Source organism: Patagioenas fasciata, chromosome 4 (genome assembly GCF_037038585.1).
Source record: "Patagioenas fasciata isolate bPatFas1 chromosome 4, bPatFas1.hap1, whole genome shotgun sequence".
Lineage (NCBI taxonomy): Eukaryota > Metazoa > Chordata > Aves > Columbiformes > Columbidae > Patagioenas > Patagioenas fasciata.
Genome location: NC_092523.1, coordinates 6,857,410 through 6,882,677, shown reverse-complemented (window position 1 = coordinate 6,882,677; position 25,268 = coordinate 6,857,410). Strand labels below are relative to the sequence as shown.

Genomic DNA, 25,268 nt, shown 5'->3' with positions numbered 1-25,268 from the left:
ATCAGAGCAGTGCTTGGGACAAAAGAAAATATATCCTTTTTTAATGTCACTCTGAGCCATTGTTAAAAGCTTGCTCTAAACTTTCAGTTTCAGAATCAATTCTAAGAGTTGTCAAGCAGATTGTTTTAGATAACAATGGAAAGAAACCTAACATATAAATACATGATGCTGAATAATTATGAATTATTTAGATGTAGCTGACTTTTCATTCATATGAACATTTTATAATGGTGTCTTGAGGTGAACTGAATCCTGGCATTATTATCAATAGAAACAGAAAACTTAAAATATTGTGCTTATATCTGCTCAGGACTTCTTATAAATTGCTGCTTCTGAGAACTTTAAATCCTACATTAAAAATGGATGGTTCAGTTAAACTTAGTGTTTATTAGCAGTATAATAAAATAAATCTAGATTGTTTTTGGAACAATGTTAAAGTGGACCTAGAGAGCTTGCTTCAGTCTGGCTTGCAGATGGTCATTCCACATCAGTGGTGAGGAAACGATGCCTGCCTCAACAAATACAATATCCTAGGAGCTGAAGGAACACAGCATAATGAGAAACTTGTTGGTTTTCTATGAGTTTCTGCTATCTTGTTTCTAAACATCGTCTTTTAGTTAATTGAAAGCATTGTACATAATACAAACTTTTTTCTTTCTATTTTTTATACCTACATAGGATATGGACAGTTCCAGGCTTCCTCTGAAGGATGATCAAATTGTTAATGAAGAAATTCAGGCTTTGGTTAAGAAACACCTAGATGAAACCCGTTTGGTACAAGGTACAAGTGTAGTCTGTAGTGTAAAACTCTGGCAAGAAATACTTGAGTCAAAAAGGAAGTCTTTGCAGTGATGGTGTAAATTACAGTAATCGGATTTAGAGAGAAAAGCTTTTTTAAAATACTGATTCCACTTTCACAGCGGTGAATGCAAAATGTGGAGGATTATAGAGATTTAAGTTTCAGGTATTTCCATTGTAGAAGCTAGTACCTCATTTAGGTACATGTAGATGGCCTGGCACTTGTGAAAGAGGGATCAGGTTTGTATCAGTTCTCACTGAAATTATTGTTTCAAGTAGTTAGATCTTTTTGATTTTTTTTTTTTTCAGTCTGCTGCTTGTTTATTAAAACTTCCTATATAGAGACTACTTTTTTAGTCAAGTTAAAATTATTTTTACCTTTGCCAGCTTCAACTTCCGAATTACTGGGTTCACACAGGTATATTTGTAGTCACATACAAGCATATGCAAGAAATGTCTTGCTTTTTTTGAAAATTAAGTGTTACAACTTAGAGTTGTCTTTTCCAATACTGTAAAAAGAGGAAAAGTTCACACATAATAATTGAATCTTCATTTCTGTGTCCACTGCCCTGTCTTTCTGTCTGAAATCTGGAGGTCAGTCTGGCCGGTGCTGCATGTCTCGACCTCCAAAAAACTTCATTGAACTGTTCCAGGCAGGGGGTATCTGGAACATGGTTTTATCATGTTTTCCTCCCCCTGCTGAACTCTGTGGAAGTTGTCTCAAGGTTCTCAGTTTGTTTTGCTCACTTGCGTTTTACATGGGGTACTGTTGGCAAATTCATATTGGTAACTGTGATGATCTTCATGCTCCCTTTTTCATTTTTTTTCCCATTTTTAAGGTGGAAAAAATATAATTGGTTCAAAAATTAGAATTTACAGCCTGGATCCATCTACTCAGTGGTTCACAGCGGTTGTTGTCAATGGAAATCCAGCTACAAGAACTCTAGAAGTCAACTGTCAGGAGGTAAAATCCAGTTGCTTTGAGTTTACAGAGTTGGGGGATGAGTAGGATCTTGTCTTTGTGTCACCACCAACACATTTCTTAAATTCCATCCTTACTCTACTAAGCTTAAAAAAATGGGCATCAATGTAGTGCAGAATAATCTATTACTTCAAAGTGTTTCTGTATTACTTTGTGCTGCTGGTAGAATTATCAAACAACAAGTGGCTTTCTACACAGAATAAGGGAGATCTGGAATATTTATATACTGAGCAGACAGGGCTCTGAAACAGTTTGTGTGTTTTCATGCAGAGATACTTAACAATGAGTCATTAAATTCAGTTTGGCATTCAAAGAACCTAGACGTGTCTAAGCTTAGTCTGTGCCACATCGAAGATAAGTACATTCAAATGGTAATTTTCACCTCTCTAAATGGCTGCCTCTGTGTTTTTTGTTTCTTTCCAAGATTCCAGCTTTAAAAACTCTTGATCCAGAGTTAATTCACGTTGAAATCATATATGACAACAATGGAAAATGTGGTAAGACCTGTTAGTGTTTGTATTTCAAACTCTTATCTAGTGTATTTGTGATAGACTAATCTTGATCACCTTCTTTTCCAGATAAATCTAAAAGAATTGGGGGCCTGAAAAGGAAGTCATCTGAGAATAGTGGAAGTGTTGATGCTAAACACACAAAATCTTCTCCTGAGGTAACGTCTTACTATGTTATATATGACTGTTATATAATGGTTATGTCATTTCTCAGAACACAAATACGGATTAGATAGGAAAGTCAAATAATAGATATAATCCCTGGGAGGGTGTGTTGAGTTCTTTGAAACTTGTCTAGGCCTGGGTAAAACATCTTGCCTTGTGATAATCTGAGAAAAAGTTACTGAGCCTTGAAGGTGTAGGGTGGTTGTTTTTTTGTGGTTTTTTTTTTTTTTTTTTTTTTTGTGGTAGTGTTTTTGGTTTTTTTTGGGGGGGGGGGTTTTGTGTTTGTTTTTTTTAAACTGTGCTTTTTGACCCCTCCTTCTGCTTAGGAGTTAACCTGCCTGATTACCTATTCCATAGTGGGAGAAAATACAAAGTAGTTCTCAAGTTTATTACTCTTGCTTTTCATGTTCTTTAAGTATTTTGTACTGAAACCCAAACCCTCAGCTACACTTGAAAGCTTTGAGTATGAAAGCTACACAAGCAGCAGTCTGGAAGAATGTTGTTTTAGTACAAAAAGGGAATATGGTTACTTTTTTAGTATTTCTATGTCTACATTTACTACTTTTGTGAGTGACCTGCCAAGTATCGCTGAGATCAAAGAAGACTTTCTCAAAGGTCAAAACATGATCTGGGTAACTTAAGTATAGAAATGCGAATGAAAAATAATGGCTTGGCTAAAGAACAGTACTTCAAACTTACCCTATAATTTTGTCGCAGCATTTCAGACCAAAATTTGCATTTTAAGCAGGAGTAGCCATCTGGAAGCTCTAGAGCAGTGGTGGGGCAGAAGGGTTGGGTTTTGACTTTGTTGTGAGTGGTTTGGTGTTTTTTTGACTACTTGATTTTTTTGGCTTCTGTGCAGTCAGTCCTGTGCTGAGTCAATTATGTAGGTCTGGCTAATGACTGGATATCATTATTAGAAGCCTTTAATGGCTTCACAAAGATACAGCATGAGGTAGCAAGTCCAAGTTAAGATTCCTCAATGAGAAGAGTGATCTATCTTGTATTTACTGCTGAGGAGGAACGTGTGTGAAGTAGCCAGTGCATTGCAGTCATGCTCTGCTTAATGTTGTTTCTATAGCTTGTGTTTGAGTCTATTTAGCATCTTTTGGGTGCTCAATTTGCCATTCTTCAGCTTTCTGCAAATTCAGCCACTGAGCAGCCTGCTTGACACATGCAAAGCTGGTCTTCTTATTCCAAATGTCTGCAGAAGAGTTACTGCGATCTGAATTCATAGCTTGTTTCATGATACTTTTTCCTTAAAGTAGTGAAGTTCTCATTTTCTGGTCTCCCTTTCTTTGAAGGACTGGATCTGTATCACTTTTGCACTCTTTGGGAAATGTTTTGCCACTGTTTTCTCAAAATAGTTACAAGTGAGTGTATTTTCTAATAATGAAAACACAATCTCCATTTGTTTCTCAGATTTTTTGCTGCATCTGAATATACGGGAGTGATAAACCAAAGCCATATTTTTTGTTTAACATAGCAGGTGATAGTACTCTGATTTCTAATTTGCAGTTAATTAATTCCAGTGTTTTTTGAGACTTGTCTTGCTGCCTGACAGCTGTGTTATACCAAAGCAGAAAGGAAATATTTTGGAGCTGATGGTAGCAATCTGTACTGTAACTTCAGCAATAAGTTGAGCATGTGGGAGTGGAATGTGGATGTTAGAGCTGAGGAAGGAGCACCACAAAAAACTGCTGTTTTTGAAGATGCTTGTGAATTTGGTAGGGCTGTTGTGTTCCTAAAAGAATTGTAGATTTGTGAGGTGGGTGATTTAATCGGCACAGGATTTCTTAGCACTTTCTAGAATCCCATTGTAAAGATTTTTCTCACTACAGGGAAGTTCACATCTAGATTTTTGGTGATGTCAGATTAGCTTCACAGTTTTAATTTTCTCTGGGATTTTCAGATGAGCTCTGAAAGCTATTTCTGAATTCTGATTACTGCAATTACTTTAGAAAGATCATTGCATTGGCAGTTATGAGAAGCAGAGCTTTCTCTCTTCCTTTCTGCCCTCTTAATATACATCTTCCTTCCCCCCCAAATTTTGTTGTTAATTGAAGGAAACTGAATGAACATGAACAGTGTTTGATGGAACCTGTAAGGTGTAAAAAGACACTCTTAAGGTCTTTTTGTCTTATGGTCTGAGAGAAGAATGATCTTCAATGAGCTTTATTAAACACGGCGGGAAGGGCATTCATGTATTTTTATTTTTAAGCTGAACCCTGCAAAGCAGTATTTCTGTTATCCTGAATTTTCCTAACTGTTAAAATCTCCCTTACAGGTTTCTCCCAGTCAGGGACAAGTGCAGTCAGTACCAACTGTGTTGGGTGAAGCATTGCTGGGGTGTACTCCTGCAAATAAAGACCAAAGGCATCCGGGTCTGCCCCTGCCAGCAAACTCACCACCCAATCTTGGTGCAGAAACTCCTCAGGGGTAAGGAATCAGTTTATGCTTATGCAGACTTTTTCCTCTCCAAAAATAACTCCAATTCTTAGCCAAACTCACTCAGAAGTCATTTTAAAGAACTGTGGTAACTGATCTTCTGTAATATTGGCATTGAAAAGTGTTAGACTCAGTTACCCTGGATACGTAATTTACTTACGTCATCTTTTTCTTTGAGGTAGTTGCCCTTCAATGTCACAAACAAATGTTACTGTTTCATTGTACCCATGTGTAAACTAATGGGTTATACATAGGTGTGGTGCCTTGTTTTTGGCAGACACATTCCTCCCCTATCCCCAGGAAAAACAGAACACATCCAAGCAGGTGTCCTGTACCTCAGCTTCTTGCAGATCAAGTACAGGTCCTCAATTACATTTCTATTGAACACCAGTGGCTTTAAGCTTCTTTACCCCAATTTTATCACGGAAATGAGCATAATGGTAGAAATAGTGTGACAGAAACTGAAATTTTGTGTATTAGATTTAAAAGAAGTGGTATAGAATTTGTTCCTACTTCATTTTGAGTATATATCTCACAAGATAAATGCAGAAAGAATTTTTTTTTGTTGTTTGAGCTTTTTGTGTTGGAGCAGTTTTACTGTCTCAAATATAAACTTGTAGGTGCCAGCCAGAAGTTCCTTGAGTATTAGAATCTTCTCACACAGACATGGAAGTGAAAAGCATTTGGTTATACAGCTGTTGCATGGAGAAAATGAGACAGTAGCTGTTTAATTGTGAGAGAAGGTAGTGTAGTGGCTGCAGTACGTATATTTGTGTGTGCCTGTGTGTGTACAGCTTTATCATTCTGTCCAACTCTTAAAAAAATCAAAACCAAAAAAAACCCCACAGAAAATCCCCAAAAAAACCCAAACAAAAAAACCCCTCGAAACCACAAGCCTGTTTAACCTCACACAAAATCTCAGAACAGCAGAATTCAAAGTACATGGTTAAATATATTCTTTCAAGCTTGAAAAGTGGCTAGATTAAGCAGCTGATGCCCTGATTATTTTGATGCCTTTTTCTTTTCTAATTATTGCATGTTGTGTTTTTTCAGCACGTGTAGACGAAGCTTACCGGAAACTCATCCTTTTTGTCTTAATACTGGAATTAATCCATTGAAGGAAAATCTGACGGCCTTTCCTAAAGTGGGGTTTATATCTAAAGAACAAACTCAAAATCTCAACGATCAAAATGGTAAATATACCTCTTTGACAACCTCAAGATCTCCATCTTTGAATAATTCAGTTAATGAAAAAGGAACCAACCTGAAAAATACAAATGAACATCTTCTGAAGCCCACAACAAACTTTCCAAAAGAGTGTATTTCTGTAAAACAGTTGCAACACCTTAGCTCTTCCATAGCAATACCCAGAGTCAGTAGCACTCTCGAACTGCAGCGGACTTTGGATTGTAGACCCTCAACCTCAGATGCTCATCTTCTCCCTTTTACCGAGCCTGGAGTTAAATCACAAAGCAATTGCAATAGCCAGAAGAGCCACAAAGGAAAAAAGACTGATGAACTTATGGACATGGAATTTTTGATTAGAAGAAATTCAAATGAGGTTCTTTATGACAGGAATGAAAATGAAAGCTGTTGGACTGGAAGTGCCAAGGTCCAGGATAATAGTAAGTATTTTTAAAACTTCCTGTCATTTGAAAGTCCTTGTCATTTCTGTGTAACTCCATTCAAGTAGATCCTTTGCAACATATGCAAAATTAGTAATTTGAATTGTGTGAGTGAGCCGGAATTTGAGTAATTTGTGGGTTCTGTTACAAGGGGAATGCGATAAACTTGAGAAAAACATCCTTTCCTGATGAAGGAAAAGGACTAATCATTAATTTCTGTGTATAAGTTATTACCAAATATATGCAAGAACAGAATGGCAAAATGAGTTACAAAAACAAGGTTCTGTTTGGAATGCAAGTGCCTGTGGCATAATGAGACACTGCTTATTTTTTCACAATGGTTCTAAATTTTGTGTGATGAGAGATGGAAGTTGTTCTCAACAACACTTTGTCAACGGGGCTTTCATTTAATAACTGTTCTGAAAACAAAACAAAGAAACAACCCAACCCCAAAACAACCCACCTTGTTTCTATGTCTTCTGTGACCCAGTTCTACTTGGTGAGCTCTTGAAGTTTTCCAGGTGGCAAGAAAGGCGGTAGCTGTGTAAGGAGCTGGACTCCTGATGTTATGGATTGTGCTGTGCGTTAGGTGGTATAGCTGGTCATTCGGGGTTCTGGGAATCTCCCTACACACCCATCTCTTCTTTCTTTTCAAGCTCATGTTACTTGGTCTTGGATTACCATGTGCTATTCCATAATTAACATGGGTACACGGCCAGCCAAGCAGTTGCTGGTGTGCCCTGCTAGTCCTTGCCTCTGCAGTATGGGAAGAGGAGACATGTTTGGAATCTGTTGTAGTACAATGCTGAAAGCTGTTGCGTCATGAAGGGTGAAAACAGGAGTGAGAAATGGCCAGGTTGTATTTGTGTCTTCATTAATTGTGAAATATGATTTCTAATGCCCTGGTCTACTCAGTGCTCAGATAATACAGCCTGATGGCTGAAGAGCTTTCATTAAAAGCAGACACTCTTTGAAAATACTCCTCTGTGGAGGAGAGAAAGGAACAGTTAAACTTGCGTCCATGGACTATGGCTCCAGTTTCTGCTGACCTTGAAAAGAGGTTTCTGCCAGCTGTAAATATCTTAGCAGAACTTTGTTTCAATGTCATGTGAAACTTATAAGAAAAGTTGACACAGATCTCTCACTAAAATACAGTTCCTTGCACTGTTATATGGGAAACTAAAGCTTGTCTAATCTGCGCTACTCTTCCCTGCAGTAATTGTTCGCAAGTCAATTTTAGCAGATGCTTCTAAAGTGAAGAAGCTGCAGCAAAGTGGAGAAGCATTTGTTCAGGATGGTTCCTGCAATAATATCGCGCCTCACTTGCATAAATGCAGGGAATGCCGTTTGGACAGTTATCGGAAGAACAAAGAGCAAAGAGACTCCACTGTCTTTTGTCGATTCTTTCACTTTAGAAGGTAAGAAGAATTTTGATTCTATGGAGACCTTGATGTTCTTTAAATGTGAATAACATGCCCCATGCCTGAGTTGGACATATAGGACCTTTTTTCCTCTTTTGAATTGGAGGCTGTTGAGTGTTCACTGTTAGCTATAATACGGACCAGTTATTTGATCAAAGTGGTTTAATTTACACACCGACATCCAGCAGTTTAGAAGCAGAGACCTAATGTTAAGCTATAAGGCTAATATACCTAACTAATTTTCTTGGGGTTTTCTTAGCCCTTAGAAATTTTTTAACTGCTTCATTTGAGTAGAAAATGTTTTGGCAGGACTTTGAGCTCTTTATTTTGTTATTCCAGGCTGAGTGCCAGTGGGATAAAATGAGTTTAGTTTGAGTGCTACAGCTCAGTAGTATTGGAAATAAAAGTGAGAGGGTGGATTCTGTGCGTGTCTCCTATAGCTTAGTTGGACACGTGTAATGTTAGCTGTACATCCACAGCTGCAGTAGAGTTGCAGTAAGTGGCCAAGAAGTTTTAGCTGGAGTCTTGAGATGAGATGGTCAAAATAATAATTTACATTGTGTTCCTTCATTCTTTTTTACACTTTACATGTAAGAGTTTGTGCAATTTCTTTAAGCTGCCCTTAAGAAACATTTAATCAGTCCACTTCCTGGGTTTTGGGAGGGCAGACGGAGAGGGTCAGCAAGGCAACTTATAGGGAAACCTGGTGACTCTGGTGCTGTGATTGCATTTCCAAACTTGATCTGCAGCTTTAGATCCATCATAACCCCACCCACAGCCACCAGAGCCTGATTCTTGAGTTGCACAAAGGTCTTTTAATGTTTTATCTCTTCAGCTCTTACAACACCATGTGGAACCCTTTGAAAAAGTGTTAAACTGTTACTTGAAGCCTCTCTGTAAGGCCAGGGTGATTGTTGTCAAACTGCAGTGTCTGGCTGGTTTTTAACATGCCATTTCCTTTGGCTTCAAGTTGTGTAAATGTTTTCCAGGAACTATTTGATCTGATGTCCAGATGTTATTCATGCTTCTTTTTGTTTCCCCCCTCTACCCCATTTATGCTTTGCAGGATGAACTATGTTTTATGGGAAGAAGGTAACCCTTGTTGATATTGGAGAGGAAAAGTGAAAATACTAGTTATCACAAGGGAGATGGGAAGCTTACTTAATTTTAGTTTTCCATTTGATTTGCAGAGGAATGACTTCTGTTTGAGTGTGTAGGTAGGGTAAAAATACCCTGGTGAAGAAAAAAACCGAAAGCAGAAAGGTTACAAAGATCACGGAAAAAAAAAATACTCTTCCACTCTTTGATTTGTTGCTTGATGCTTATTCTTCTATTGTGACACCTTCACCCCCCCCTTGTAGGCTTTCTAGCTAAAGGCTTAAAAAAATGTTACTAATAATGAAGCTCAGATTAGAGAGTTTACTATAGTAAATCTTGGAATAATCGGACATCAACTAAAACATTCAAAAATATGTGAGACTGTGTTAATTCATCTTTTCAGGGTAAAAATCCAGAATTGCAGTGCAGTTCAAAGCACTTGAATCCTTTAGTTTAGAACTCGAGGCTGATGGAACTGTCTCTTTATTGAATGTGAAATCTGCAAAGCCTGAGGATGGCATTTGTCTGATACCAGTTGCCAGCACATGTTTTTTTGCCACACTTAACACTATAGTGAGCACATGTTGCCATCAGAAGTCAACTTCCCTCTGCAGCATTTAGTAAAAAGGTTCCTGTAAACAGGAGCAGAACTCTTGATATTTAATAAACTGTTAGTAATACAGATCTCATTCTTTCCAACTACTCAGAATCACTCAATAATATATCTTACTCAAACTTTGCTTGATTATTTTTTTTGACAGCTACTTCCAAATTAATTGTTACTGAAGTATATTCTATATTTATGGTAGTTTAACTTCTCTTGTGAGTTGTACACAGCTTTAGATGAAATTCTTATCATTACCTCCCCTAGATGTGATCCTCAATGCCAATGCGTTTTAAAAATGGTTTACCTAATTTGGTTTTGTGTGGGGGAAAAAAGTCTATATTAGGAAAACTACCTTATTACAAAAAAATGATGTTTTGAGTCTTTTTTTAACAAGTAGTGCATTAAGCATGCTCACAGCTAACGATCAGTACGTTCATCTGTGTCTGTAACTATTGAGAGTTAAACTCATTGACATACAGTATACGTGTTTTTAGTTCAGACATTGACTCATTGGGATGAATGTAAACTAATGAAACATTTGGGATAATGAATTTTTCTCCTTTTCTCCCTCTTTCCACAGGTTGCAGTTCAATAAGCATGGAATACTGCGGGAGGAAGGTTTCTTAACTCCAAATAAGTATGACCCTGAGGCTATTAGCCTGTGGCTGCCTTTAGCAAAAAATGTCGTGGGTCTGGATCTCGACACGGCCAAGTATATCCTGGCCAACATTGGAGACCACTTCTGTCAGCTAGTGATATCTGAAAAGGAAGTCATGTCAACAATTGAACCACACAGTAAGACCAATTTGTATTAAAATAATCTCTATTTTAATAGTTTGATGTGAAACTTTAAGCTTCTGACCTGTGTGAAAATGTATTGCAAGCATTTGGAAATCTTGTATAAGACTTGAGTGTTTCCCTCTCTGAGGGAGGGTGATGGTTAAGGTCTAATGTGAACTAGTGTCAACAGCTCTGCTCACAGGTGGGGGAAACTAATTCTACCCTTCTTTGTGTCGGAAGACTTTTCTCGGGTTTTCAAATTACTTTTTCTATTGCAGACAGTGTAATTCTGTTACGAAACAAAGTGTAAAGAAAATAAACAGCAGGCAGCTGACAGTCTATTCCAAGCATGTAAATGAAATAAAGCTTTCATTTTGACTGCACAGATTCTGTTAGATTGCTTTGGTCCTATTTGATTGTTCTTGCATAATGGACCTAATGCTGCCTGTCAAGTCAGTAAAGAAATCTTTTTCCTCCACCTAGAAGGTTCTAGTAGGAGTGTTTCGGGTGATTTTACATACAGGTGCTATTGATGGGGTGACTTTAGAGCATCCTCAGTGCAGACACAACAGACCTTGCAACCTCAGACACGGGTTTTTGGCCACATCAAAACCATTCTGTACCAAACATGAGCAGACCAATAAAGAAGGTTGTGATCTTGCATAATCACTTCTCAGGGTAGAATCGCTCTTCAAACAATATTTGTTTTTTGGATTATGTGACAGAGATGCAATACAATTTAGAAGACTTGTTTACCCAATGTCTTCTACATTTGGCTAGTGTGATGTTATCCATAGATCGTATCAGCTTACTAGTCACTCCAAGGTTTTAATAGAAAAAAAACTGAGCAGGCTTGAATACCTTTCAAAAGGGAAGGGAAAGACGTGAGATATTCTGGAAGTGCTTGCTGTGAGGTCTTACCCTGGACTGCTTGAATCTGTTAGCTCTGCTTTTTGCTTGAAGTTGAACGTATTCAGGCCTGCGGAGCTGAAGTATCAACAGCCAGAGTGAGAGGTGCAGACTGGAATACCAAAACACCTTCAGAAGGATGACATTTTGGGTGGAGTTCATGAAACAAAGTGGGGGATGTGGTGTTTCTTATGGCAGAGGATGCATCTGTTAGCATACCTACCAGAAACATCCTCTGCTTCAAGAAAAAGACATATGTGACTTCTGGAGTTGGTTTGAAAGGAGCAAGATGTCACTAATTCCTCTTTGATTGTTTATTGCCCTGGCTGGGGAGAGTAAGGGAACTCAATTTCATTAAAACTGAGGATGTTTTAATGCCCGGATAGGAAAGAAGTCATTTACAGTCTAGATACTCATTCTTCTTTAAGCAGTTCAGTGAAAGAGTGCTCACTCAGTAGGCATAGAAAAAAGGTAGATTCTCTTGCCACCCTCATTTAAAATGACGATAAACTTTTCTTGGCGAAGTTCAGTTGAAATGATACCTTTCCATAAAAATTGTAGCTCAGACAAACTGACCTTTTCCAAAATGTCAAAGTATTTTGTTCAAGTATTTTTTAGGGGATCATTTATGTTTGAATGTTTTTGGACTCCACAGTATGTCTCAGGGTCAGCACTTCTCTCTTTTACCAGTGAATTATGGGACTCTGGCAGGTGGAGCCATGTGACAAATGAGAGGAACAAAATTATTTGTGAGAGTTTCTGGAAGAATAAATAGGCACAAGTGAAATTATCCTTGTGCAGTAAAAGATTGACCAGTGTAAAAAGAACAGCTTTTTAGGTCACGTTGCTCCTTGGTCACCAAGTGCCAAGAGGAGACAGAGGCAAAGTCAAACTATGGAGAGAAAACAAAGAGCAGGAGGAGGAGAGAAGGACAAAAGTAGAAAACTGAAATATTAAGTGACATGCAACAGATAACAAAAAGAAATCTTCATTCTCTTTGGGGGAAATTGAAGATTGACCTAGAAAATGATAACTATAGTGCGAGATTTTAAAAGGCAGAGAAGGTGATATTTAGACCTCTGTCTCTTGGAAAAAATTCTACAGGAAGTAGTCAAACAATTTTACCTCTGCCTTAGGAACAAATTGTGCCACACTGTTCTAGTTTTGTTCCATACATAGTTAATGGGCATTATATAGAAGAAAAACAACAGATGTCTTGGATCCTGGTGTGTTTTTTTTAGCATACATTAGGACATGGTCTCTCATAACTTGCTTTTAAAAATAAGAAACACTGTGGGCAGAAAACTTCAGAGAAGCTACAAGCACAGAAGGAGGCAGATGTGTGCTTTTTGTCTAGTCTAGTTTTCTAGCTGGCAACATAATGAAGATTGGGCTATAATAATCTGTACATAATGTGGCCCTGGAAGGGCTTGTAATTTTTTTGAAGATATTGTCAATGTTTGGGATGTTTTGAGTGAACTGAAGAAGTGACATGGGGTGAGGAGGGTGGAATATGACGGGTATATGAGAAACCTGAACAGCAATGGTCAGTTCTTCAGAGAAGAAGAGCTGACTATTCTGAGAACATCTGATACACACCTATAAACATACAGAAAACCTACTAAAAGATAAAGAACTATTTGCCCACTATGCTATTGGATAGAGGACAAGGACAAACTGATTTGGGCAAGATTAAGCTTAGCTTGCTAGTAGTAACTTATTTTTTTCTAGAGTAGCTGTGAAATTTCTACTGAGGCAGATGTCAGCAGTGTGCATGTTTACTTGGGCAAACATGTCAGGAGTAAGAGGTGTAGTTGGGCTGCACAGGAGAAAGCAAAAACAGTCTTGATTGCTTAGACTCCCTTCTAGACCTACTTTTCTGAATCTGTAACAGCTGAGGCTTTGTGGAGTTTAAGTGCAAAACCAAGTCTGAGTCTTACAGAATCATAGAAAGGTGTTAAACAGCACTGGTCCCAGTACTGACTCTGAGGAATGCCAGTTGGCATTGGTCTGCACTTGGCTATCGAGCCACTGACCACAAGTCTTTGAGTGTGACCATCCAGCCAATTCCTTGTCCACTGACTGGTCCATCTGTCAAATCCATGTTTCTCCAATTCAAAGACATGGATGTCATGCTGGATAGTGTCAAATGCTTTGCACGAATCCAGGTGGATGATGTCTGTTGCTCTTCCCCTATCCACTGACACTGCAATGCTGGTGTAGAAGCTGCCACACTTGTCAGGCATGATTTGCCCTTAGTGAAGCCATGTTCACCATCACCAATCACCTCCTTATTTTCCGTGTACCTTCACGTAGTTTCCAGGAGGATCTGTTCCATGATCTTGCCAGGGACAGAGGTGAAATTGACTGGCCTGTAGTTCCCTGGATCTTCCTTTTTTTACCCCTTTTTAAAAATGTGGGTGATGTTTCTTTTTACTGGGAAATTTACCAGACTGCTATGACTTCTCAGATATGATGGATAGTGGCTTAGCAGCTTCATTCACCAGTTCCCTCAGGACCTGTGGACATATCTCATCGGGTCCTGTGGACTTGTGCACCTTCAGGTTCCTCAGATGGTCTCAAACCTGATCTTCTCTTACTGTGGGCAGTTCTTCGTTCTCCCAGTCCCTGCCTGTACCTTCTGTGACTTGGGTGGCATGGCCAGAGCACTTGGTGGTAAAGACTGAGGCAAAAACATCATTGAGTACCCAGCCTTCTCCATATCCTGGGTAACCAGATCTCCTGTTTTGTTCTGGAAAGGGCCCATATTTTCCCTAGTCTTCCTTTTATCACTGATGTAGTTAGAGAAGCTTTTCTTGTTTTCCTTGAGATTCCTGGCCAAATTTAATTCTGTCAGAGCCTTAGCTTTCCTAACCTGATCCCTGGCTGCTTGGACAATTTCTCTGTATTTCCTCCCAAACTACCTGTCCTTGCTTCCAGCTTCTGCTTTGTGTTTGAGTTTGTCCAGGAGTTCCTTGTTTATCCATTCAGGCCTCAGGCCTCAGTTCCTCTTTGTTGGGATACATCACTCCTGAGCTAGACAATAGGGTAGTGAGGTGGGTTGCAAACTGACTTAAAGAGAGAAGCCAGAGAGTGGTGGTCAATGGTGCGGAGTCCAGTTGGAGGCCAGTATCTAGTGGAGTGCCTCAGGGGTCAGTACTGGGGCCAATATTATTCAATATATTCATTAACGATTTAGACGAGGGAATTGAGTGTACTATCAGCAAGTTTGCTGATGACACTAAGCTGGGAGGAGTGGCTGACACGCCAGAAGGCTGTGCTGCCATCCAGCGGGACCTGGACAGGCTGGAGAGTTGGGCGGGGGATAACCTGATGGAATTTAACAAGGGCAAGTGTAGAGTCCTGCATCTGGGCAGGAACAACCCCAGGTTCCAGTATAGGTTGGGGAATGACCTATTAGAGAGCAGTGTAGGGGAAAGGGACCTGGGGGTCCTGGTGGACAACAGGATGACCATGAGCCAGCACTGTGCCCTTGTGGCCAGGAAGGCTAATGGCATCCTTGGGTGTATTACAAGGGGGGTGGTCAGTAGATCGAGAGAGGTCCTCCTTCCCCTCTACTCCGCCCTGGTGAGACCCCATCTGGAATATGGTGTCCAGTTCTGGGCCCCTCAGTTCAAGAAGGACAGGGAACTGCTGGAGAGGGTCCAGCGTAGGGCACTTAAATTTGAGAAAGAACTTCTTCTCAGTGAGGGTAACAGAGCACTGGAACAGGCTACCCAGGGAGGTTGTGGAGTCTCCTTTCCTGGAGACATTCAAAGCCCACCTGGACACATTCCTGTGCGACCTCACCTAGGCGTTCCTACTCCAGCAGGGGGATTGGACTAGATGATCTTTTGAGGTCTCTTCCAATCCCAAACATACTGTGATACTGTGAAGGTGATCCTTGAATATTAACCAGTTCTCTTAGGCCCCTCTTCCCCCCAGGCCTTTATCCCGTGGTACTCAGCCAAGCAGATCCCTCAAGAGGCTGAAGTCCAGGGTAGTGTGCCCTCCTCTCTGCTTTAAGGGTTGTGAACTGCACCATTTCACAGTCACTGCAGCCGAGGCTGCCCTTGAGCTTCACATTCCTCACCAGCCCCTCCTTGTTGGTGAGAACAAGGTCCACCTCTCCTCGTTGGCTCCTCCACCGCTTGCAGAAGGAAGTATCAACACATTCCAGGAACCTCCTGGTTTGTCTCCGCCCGGCTGTGTTGTCCCTCCAACAGATATCGGGGTCCCCCACAAGGACCAGAGCTTGTGAATGTGAGGCTGCTCCCACCTGTTTATAGAAGGTCTCGTCGGCTTGGTCTTCCTGGTCAGGTGCCTTGTAGCAGAACCCCACCATAATGTCACCTATCCCTGCCCTCCCTTTACTCCTGACTCATAAGCTCTTGATCAGCTCCTCAGCCATCCCAGGTGGAGCTCTGTGCACTCCAGCATGTCATTGACACAGACACCCCTCTCATCTCCCCCATCTGTTCTTCTGAAAGACCTTGTGTCCTTCCATCCCAACGCTCTGGTCACAGCAGCCACCCCACCACCTCTCAGTGATGCTGATAAGATCATATCCCCGCAGGTGTGCACACATCTCCAACTCCTCTGGTTTATTCCCCATGCTATGTGTGTTTGCAGAGAGGCACTCAAATGTTATGAAGTTATCACTGAAGTGGCTTAATGTAGCTATATTTAACATAAAAATATTTTGTTTAAAATAACCCTTTGTCTGCTCTGTCAATTCCCACAGGACAGGTAGCCTGGAAGCGAGCGGTTCGTGGAGTTCGAGAGATGTGTGATGTCTGTGACACCACGATCTTCAACCTCCACTGGGTCTGCTCCAAGTGCGGCTTCGGTGTCTGTGTGGATTGTTACAGGATGAGGAAAAAAAGCTCTCATGAAGGTGAGAATTCATATGGCTACTTCAAACAAAGTGGGGAGAGGGGAAAGAAAAACCTGTATTTTGAGCTTGGAAGTCAAGAACAACCTTAAACAGCAAGACAAGCCCTCCCAACAAAAAAAACCATGTTGTAGACCTGTAGTTTGGTATATCAGTAACAGTAAAACATGTAACTTTCCAGAGGAGGATGAAAGATGCGTTAATAAAACAACTAAATGGTTTTGTTTTACAGATGATGACTCGGATACTTTCTCCTGGTTTAAATGTGTGAAGGGGCAGGAACACGAACCAGAGAATCTAATGCCTACGCAAATAATTCCTGGAAAAGGTATTTTACATATTTAGTTGGGATGAAAAAAGGCTGTAGGCTTTTGCTGTCTTTTGTATGTTGTTTATATTCTATTGGGGGTGTTTTTTTAGTAATAAAGTTAGTAAAAGTTTAGGATTTATTGTCCAAAGACTGGGACAGCCTATGTACTTAGTACTATTTTATTATATTTGATATTTACAAAGAAATAGAAAAACTTGTTGTTTAATGCTGTACTGTGTTTGTGTACTATTGTTTACCTGCATAGCATACACAATTTCCATAAGTCTTATTGGATGCTGGATATTCTAATTACATGTGAGCTCACTAATGACTTTTTCCTTCAGCTCTCTATGATGTTGGTGATATCGTTCACTCCATAAGAACAAAATGGGGAATAAAGGCAAATTGTCCTTGTGCAAATAAGCAGTTCAAGGCACTATCGAAGCCGACTCTGAAGGAGGATTCAAAACAGGTATTTCTACTCTCTGTCTCACACTGTGTAGTATAGGTTTGGCTCAGTCTACTACCCCTGATTTTGGAGGTTTGCTAATCCTGTCCACCACTGATAGTCCCACCATGTAGGTTTTTGTTCAGAAAGACAAATACTGAACACAAATTTTGTTCTTTTTTAAGTTTTGGGGAAAATTGTGTTGTCACTTTGACAGGCTGATGTGTTCAGTAAGTGACCTATCCCTGAAAAATACGCAGTGAGAATTTTTGAGAGTAAATAAGATTAGATTAAGAGAACCCTTAAGATAAGAGTCTTAAGAACAGACTAGTGGGAATGGTTGCAAATTGTAGGCTCTGCCTTGAGTCCTGGAGATGTAATACGTGCAGCATCTAAAAGAATGAGTAGGGTAGAAGAGCACCGAGAGCACTGGAATTCATTAAAGATCTAAACATGAATAAAATTGAGGGCTAGAGCAGTATGGAGAAGCACCCATTTCTCTGGGAATCCCAGTACAAAGTTTGATACTCCAACTAAAAAACAAAACACCGGATGATTATTTGTAAACAGAAGTAGTGGTTTTTTGCTTTTTAAAATAGAAGATAAATTAATGGCTTTGTTTTGCAGCATCTTGCAAGAAAACAGCTGAATGAAGTAGTTATGATTTTGTGATATCCTTATGCATAAACTTATTTTGAGAATAAATGTGTTGTCATAAGTGTAAGAGGCAGACTGGACTTCACTTTGGTGCTGGTAATTAATACAAGAATCCGTTACCTAGAACCTCCAAACAAGTAGATAAATCAGCTGCACAGGAGATGTACAGGAGTCCTGGTCTTGGCTTGTGCTGGCCAGACCAGTGCTGCACTCACAGGCAGCTGATTTAGACCTGGCAGGCGTTCTAGTCTACAGAACCAGACCTCCAGCTTAGCCCTGGGCTGCACATCATCTATCACTGGAATTGTGAGAGCGCTGCTACCCTGTTTCCCTAAAAATAAGACCTACTCTGAAAATAAGCCCTAGCATGATTTTTCAGGATTTTTGAGGATGCTCAAAATATAAGCCCTACTCCAAAAATAAGCCCTAGTTACAGTTAATTTTTAAAAAGTCAATTTAAATAGTGTCTGAGCAGCTATACATGTAAAAAATAACTATCTTTTGGAGCAAAAATTGATATAAGACTCTGACTTATTTTTGAGGAAACAGGGTATTAAAACTGCTTTTGGTTGCCAAAGCAGTCCCAGAAAATGTAACTGGAAACTTGGCTTGTCTCAGGGGTGATGGACTTCATCGCCTGCTCTTAAGGGTGGGAGATCCCAAATGCTGCCAGATCGTCATCTCTGGCCGACACTGAAGTGCAATGCTGACCTCTTGTGGAGATCAGATAGTTTTTGAAGGGCCAAACCATTTTTGGGTAAAATAATCAAATTGGAAGAGCTTGCTTCCTCTTCTTGATTAGAGTGTTCGTGTCTAAACAAGTTCTCACTTTGTTTTTTCAGAACTTGGTACCTGGCGAGAGGACCAGCCTTCAACACAACAGTTTTGTCCTGAGCCCACAAGTCACTACACACGACCCTCCCCTGAAGTCAACAATTGGAAGTAAACAAACTACTGCAGTAAATACTTCTCCTTCATTAAGTTGGTTATCAAATTTAATGAGTGGAAACGTGAATAAAGAAAACAAAGGTACGTGCTGAACCGTTGAAGAATAAACCCTTTGTGGCTGTTTGTCAGAAGAATGTAGACCAGAACCAGCAATATTTTGTGTTGAGCATGATACGATCTGCTTGCTGGGATGGGCGTTCGGTGCCTGTATCGCAGAACAGGTCCCTGGCAATGACTCAGAGTAAAACCTGTCAGGTTAGCGTGTTCTTTTTTGAAAACTGGATTAACATACTCTTGATGTAAGTATTCTTGAAAATTCAATTTGAGAATGTATTTACTTTAGAACGTGTGATTTTTAAAAACTTCGGAGTATTGAAGAAAATTAAGTGAAAGGAATATTTCATCTGTGTATATAGAGAGGAGATATATATATGTGTACATAGATACGTGTATGCAAACAGGAGTATCTTTTTGTTTTATAATAAAAATCCAAGGCATATACTTCTCATAGTTCAGAGGATCAATCTTTGCTTCATTCTCAGATGTGTTCTGTTCTTTTTTCATTTCAGAGAAACTCCTCATACCTGTTTCGAAGAATGAAAACAAACCTCTCCAGACACTTCCTAGTTTAGCTAAGCCTGCTGCGGCCCTGCAGACATTCAACAGTGCAATATTAACACCTGTGAGCAACAATAACACGGGGTTCTTGCGGAATCTGTTGAACTCCTCGGGAGGAAAGGTATATGAAAAATTTTGCTTTACAGTTCTGAGTTGACACCAAGCTTTAGACTACAGTTCTAAACCTGTGAACAACTACCACAGACGTTTGGCACAGTAGGTAAAATTCTGTTGTTGTTTGGGAAAAAGGACTTAATTCAGTGTCAGTGTTGTAGTGTCCCAGTTAGTGCTTTCTCGAATAGAAGCTCAGTGGTACTATCAGTATGTCTGACCTGGTGAGAGACTGGGAACCAGTGGTAAAGCAGATGAATTTACTGCCTGGTAAGTGCATTGCTTGGCATGTCCAGTAGACTCAAAAAAAGCAGCATCGAGGAACTTACAGATACAACAAAAAACATTCTGTGGTGGGTGACTGTCCTTCCCGCACCTTGTTTGCAGATGGGTTCACTTCAAATGTTCCTGATCTTTCTTTGCTCTTACAGGTACGACTTCAAAATGATGGGGTAAAATATTGACCTTGAGAGCTTCTTGATTAAACTGCATTTCTGTTCTTTGATATAGAGTCCTGTTCTGTGCTGTATTTTGTATGTTTAGGGAATAGACTGTGCTGCTGAAATGTTAATCAGAGCAGAATGCTGTAGACAAAGTGTCAGAAGTGGCACTGGCATTTAGTGACATTGAATTTCTAGACAGCTGAGTTCTGCCAAGTTTTGTTTCTCTGTGTGGCTTTGAGCTCATGTGAAACATTTTGAAAGTGGTAAATAATCTTCTTTTAAGATCTGCATCATAAGGCAACAGAAAAGTGCCCCAACTTATTTTTTTGTTCTTTTCTCTCTCTCTTTTTTAAAATCAGACAGACAATGGACTCAAGAGTACACCCAAAATCCTCGATGACATTTTTGCTTCCCTGGTGCAAAATAGAACCATTACAGACTTGCCTAAGAAACCTCAAGGACTGACTATAAAGCCCACGATAATGGGCTTTGATACACCTCACTACTGGTTGTGTGACAACCGCTTGCTGTGTCTTCAAGACCCCAACAATGAAAGCAATTGGAACGTCTTCCGGGAGTGCTGGAAGCAGGGACAGGTATGGAAGTTCTGATTTTTCTATTTTCAGATCACGTGCTTTACCTGTAGTGCAGTGATAAGCAATGCTAAACCTTCATAAAATACACTGCGCAAACACTGTTAGATCCTTAGATAAAGGGATCTATATTTTACTATTTGAAACCAGTTTCTAACCACGCTGCTGAACTTACAGCTCTGCATAAAAAACTGCCTTGTTAGCTTGAAATAAAGAATGATCAAATGCACGGCATAATTCTGGTGAGGCAGCCTGAGCATTTGGAAAACAGAATGTTTGCGAAGTGCCTGTGTTCAAATGTTCAGTACATTTTATGCATTACCCTGTTCAGTTTGGAATTAGAATTTTTGGTGTGTAATACTTCTTCAGAATATATTCTTCTTCTTCGTAGCCTGTAATGGTGTCAGGAGTGCATCACAAATTAAACGCAGACCTTTGGAGACCAGAGTCCTTTAGGAAGGAATTTGGCCAGCAGGAAGTAGATCTGGTTAACTGCAGGACCAATGAAATCATCACTGGAGCTACTGTAGGAGATTTCTGGGATGGATTTGAAGATATTTCAAGTAAGTAGTGTGAATTTTTCTTCTAAGAGGTAAAATATTCAGCAGAAATACTCTTGCCCCAGCACAAATTTGCCATCATTAAGCAGTCTCAAGCAGCATAAAAGACATTCTAGGGTCCCTCTTCATCCTGGATAGTGTGTCTGCAATGTGTTCTCACCATGTGTGACTCTGGAATGGATAGAAATTGTCAGCTCTGTGGAGGATTCTCCTTCAGGAGTATGTTTGGATGGTATTAGTCTTTTGGGGAAACATTCTGAGAAAGTTTGGGATCTCCCTATGAAGCAGGTTCACCTCTCAGTTTTTCTGCCCAGTTGAGTGAAACATAAAAGAGCATCTGTGGGGTTTGTGCTCACAAGGTAGTTGGATTTTGCTGATTTAACTTGCAGGTGCCTTTTGTGGCAAAGGAACCAAAGTTATTCTGTATAAAAGCATGTTTTGAGGAGGTGAGCATGAGGTTTGGCATTGTTTTCACTTCTAGGTACAAACTTTTTTTCAGGAGAATTAATACTTGCCGTGGCATCTGGAGTTCTACTTCATCTGTTTGTGTGATGTAAACTTATGGAATTTAGTACTTGGGGCTGGAAAGCTCACTTAGACTTTTCTGCCACTTGATCTTTGAAAATATTTGGCTTTATTATCAGCCTCAAACACCAAATAGTTGCTGGAGATAAATTGCAGGCGAGTTGGCAAAGGCTACTTGTCCGGTCTGAACTCTCCTGTTGTAACACATTTGTCATGGCAGTGATACCCACCAGTGTGTCAGACAAACCTGTATGTCCGGTTCTGCATAAATAGTTGTGAAATGAACATGATTTTAAACTAAGATGAGGATTTCTTTGTCTTAATTTTTTGGATTTTGAATTGCACCGCTATTACAAACTAAGACTTGTTAATGTTTGACGATAGGTCGCCTGAGAACAGAAGAAGGAGAGCCAATGGTGTTGAAGCTTAAAGACTGGCCTCCTGGAGAAGACTTCAGAGATATGATGCCTTCTCGGTATGCATTTACAAAGAAACTCTTGATCACTTGTGTGAGACACCCCCAAAATAATGGCCTGTAGGAATACTCTTTTATGTTTCAACACCTGCTTCAGCCTCGAAGCAGCTGGTTGCATGTGAACCATGTTGTTTGTCAGAGATGCCTGACACAGCTGGAAATGCTAAACAAGTTTTCTGATTAATGTTTATGTAGTTAATTGTATTTATTGTCAGGTAAAGTGAGTACTTAAAATTGCTAATGATTGTTTAAACCTTGGAAGCTTCCTAAAAGCCTGAGTAATTTTTAAATCTAAAGTTCAGCAGAAGCTTATTCTTTTTGTGAAACCTTTTTAAGTATTAAGACTTACAGTTGAGATTATTACACAAGAAAATAGCATTACTCTGGAGCGGTTAAATTTGTTTCTCAGCTATATTCCCACGTCTTGATTGTTTTGTTACTTTTCGTGGTGTACAGCAACCCCCCTGGGGGAAGGAGTACAGTTTCTCAACTGAAGAAAGCTTTTGTTTTGGTGTATTTCAGTGTTTTTTTAATCAGTTCTTAACATTAAATTGTGCTGTATTACTTTAGGTTTGATGATTTGATGAAAAATATTCCATTGCCAGAATACACGAGGAGAGGCGGCAAGCTAAACCTCGCCTCTCGGCTTCCCAACTATTTTGTGCGACCGGATTTGGGCCCTAAGATGTACAATGCATACGGTAAGGCATTTTTCACTCTAAAGGCCATGTTGATGCCACTTTCAAATTAAAATTTACTGTCAATTAAATGAATCCTTACTGCTGTGGGCAACTTGATTGATCCTATTGATCTGAAAACCTAATTCTCGCTCACTTATAGGTATTAATAATGTCCAGAGCATTATATGATTTTTATTAGATGGGTTTTTTCCAGGTGGTTTCAAGCCAATAATATTTTTTCCCAGTCTACCCATCAACTTGCACCATGTGTATACACAAGCTCGCTTTCCCATAGCTGGCCACATATATCTGTTGTGATGTTATTACTTCTGGCTGTGTCACTTCTGTGGCATCTCCTTTTTGGGCCGTATCATGTAGTTTTTAATCTCCTTGTGAGCAGTCCTTTCCAGGGCTTGTTCATCTGCTGTGGCTCAAAAGCCATTTAAAACTTTAAGCAGGATTGTGGCCAGTTTAAACTGCTTTAGAAAATATGACTTGATATATCATACAGGCCAGGTATAGATACAAATCCGTGTGTCAGCCTGTGAACTGTAATAATTGGGAAGAGACAAGCAAGGTGAGGCAAGGTTGTGGATATAAAGTGTATCACTGCACTGGAATAATTGCTAATGGAAGTAAAAGCTCTGGGTTTTTCAGGTGGTGCTACTGAAAGGGGCATTAGGTTTCCTTTTGTCTTACTAATGTGCTTCTACTTTTTTTTTTTGTTTCCCTCAGGCTTAATAACACCAGAAGATAGAAAATACGGCACAACAAACCTCCATTTAGATGTGTCTGATGCAGCGAATGTCATGGTTTATGTGGGTATCCCCAAGGGCCAGGCTGATCAAGAGGAAGGTAAGGTCTTTGTGTTCTGAAGGGGTTATTTCTGTATGGGGAGGGAAAGCCCTGTAGCGTAACTGCTCATATCTACTCCAAACAGAAGTGCTTAAAACCATACAAGATGGCGATTCTGATGAATTGACAATTAAGCGTTTTACTGAAAGTCGAGAAAAGCCTGGAGCTCTGTGGCACATTTATGCTGCGAAAGACACCGAGAAGATCAGGGAATTCCTTAAAAAGGTAAGCTGTTGTATCTTAAAAACTCATCTTTGTGTAGGCTTGCAAATACATATCCTTGGGCTTTTCTCCCCTTTCTATCCCAGTTGTTCTGAAAACAAATGTACTGGAGTTATATCCAAGACAAAAGTTGTGTGCCATGAATCTTGTAGGATCTGAGGAGGGTGGTGAGTTGAAGCTCGAAGGTACCCTGTAGATAAACACACTGCTTCTGCCTGTGCTGCTTATAGCACAAGTAATGATGGTGTGTAATGAACAAAAAACCAGCTGGTTTACATGTAGGCAAACCCACTGTTTAATCTTAAACTAGATCCTCCTTAAAAGCATGTAAGATGTTCTTGGGAAATGCCAGAGCAATATGTGGCACATAAAGTTCTTCAGTCTCCTCTCCCTTTTCCTACCTTTTTTTTCCATACCTTTGTGAGGTTTGAATTGAGGGGAAAAAAACATGAGGTATTTTGGGTGATTTTTTCATGGGAGTTAAAGGTTTGAGATGTGATCCTACATCCAAAAGGGTTGTTTCAGTATTTAAATTCACCATAAATGGTCCAGAGTTGTTGGCAGTCTTAATTCTGGAACTTATTTAGTGCTCTAAAAGTGGAAAGAGCTCATATGTTGATGTTTAAAAGAATAAATGGAATTATATGGACAACTGTTGGCTTTGTCAGCCTGGTTGCTATCTTGGGCAGAAGCTTAGCGAGGCTACAGTGGATTTGTTTAGTATTAACAAAGAACAAATCTTGCTAAAACATGATACTGGCTTTGATAAGCACTGGCATTTTGAGCTTTGACATCTGTGTCTCACAGCGTTCATATCACAGTTGCCTGCAGGCGTGTGGTGTTTCAGCAGCTTGTGTTGGAGTAGAACCAGGCTGTGTATTGCCTCCCAAAAGAGTTTTTAGGCTACAGTCCTGGATGTAAATGACTGCCACAGCAAATTGGATTTATACTGGAACTTCTTTCATTAAACCTCTCCCAACATCCCACAAATTTCTGTTCTGAAGCACTTGTTGTGCCTCCCAGCCTTATTTCTCCTGAAAATCGAGTTAGTATCCTCAGTTTTGGTCAGTGAGCACACTGAGTTGTGCTGGCCTTGGGGCTGAATTCCACACTCAGGATGTTTTGTTCCAGTTACAGGCTATAGTAGTGTTAGAGTGTGATCCTGTATATAAGAGTGGTTCCCGCTGTGAACACACACAAGCCACTTAACCCTGCTGTTTCTTCTTACTGTAAACTGGGCTTGCTTGCATTTCCCATACCCACCTTTACAATATGTCTGTGAAGTGAGAGGGGCTGGGAAATGAACCCTTGACAGGGAAACTGACCTATTAGAGAGCAGTGTAGGGGAAAGGGACCTGGGGCTCCTGGTGGACAGCAGGATGACCATGAGCCAGCACTGGGCCCTTGTGGCCAGGAAGGCCAATGGTACCTGGGGTGGATTAGAAGGGGGGTGGTCAGTAGGTCAGAGAGGTTCTCCTGCCCCTCTACTCTGCCCTGGTGAGACCACATCTGGAATATTGTGTCCAGTTCTGGGCCCCTCAGTTCCAGGACAGGGAACTGCTGGAGAGAGTCCAGCGCAGGGCAACA

At 40.1% G+C, this 25,268-nt stretch overlaps 2 protein-coding genes across 2 annotated transcripts in view; one reads left to right on the top strand and one right to left on the bottom strand.

The window, feature by feature from the left end:
- The window catches only part of REEP1 (receptor accessory protein 1), a 499,521-nt gene that overhangs the window by 90,197 nt on the left and 384,056 nt on the right, over positions 1–25,268 (bottom strand). The gene's annotated exons all lie outside the window — the stretch shown is intronic.
- The window catches only part of KDM3A (lysine demethylase 3A), a 34,394-nt gene that overhangs the window by 6,744 nt on the left and 2,382 nt on the right, over positions 1–25,268 (top strand). The window contains exons 5-23 of the mRNA XM_065837162.2: positions 679–781; positions 1,638–1,762; positions 2,205–2,277; positions 2,359–2,447; positions 4,742–4,893; positions 5,956–6,527; positions 7,744–7,945; positions 10,234–10,448; positions 16,087–16,239; positions 16,469–16,564; positions 16,891–17,018; positions 18,494–18,680; positions 19,169–19,338; positions 20,131–20,367; positions 20,756–20,927; positions 21,834–21,924; positions 22,495–22,625; positions 23,340–23,459; positions 23,545–23,684. Coding sequence (XP_065693234.1) covers positions 679–781; positions 1,638–1,762; positions 2,205–2,277; positions 2,359–2,447; positions 4,742–4,893; positions 5,956–6,527; positions 7,744–7,945; positions 10,234–10,448; positions 16,087–16,239; positions 16,469–16,564; positions 16,891–17,018; positions 18,494–18,680; positions 19,169–19,338; positions 20,131–20,367; positions 20,756–20,927; positions 21,834–21,924; positions 22,495–22,625; positions 23,340–23,459; positions 23,545–23,684 — 3,156 coding nt within the window. The remainder of the gene's footprint in view (positions 1–678; positions 782–1,637; positions 1,763–2,204; positions 2,278–2,358; positions 2,448–4,741; positions 4,894–5,955; positions 6,528–7,743; positions 7,946–10,233; positions 10,449–16,086; positions 16,240–16,468; positions 16,565–16,890; positions 17,019–18,493; positions 18,681–19,168; positions 19,339–20,130; positions 20,368–20,755; positions 20,928–21,833; positions 21,925–22,494; positions 22,626–23,339; positions 23,460–23,544; positions 23,685–25,268) is intronic.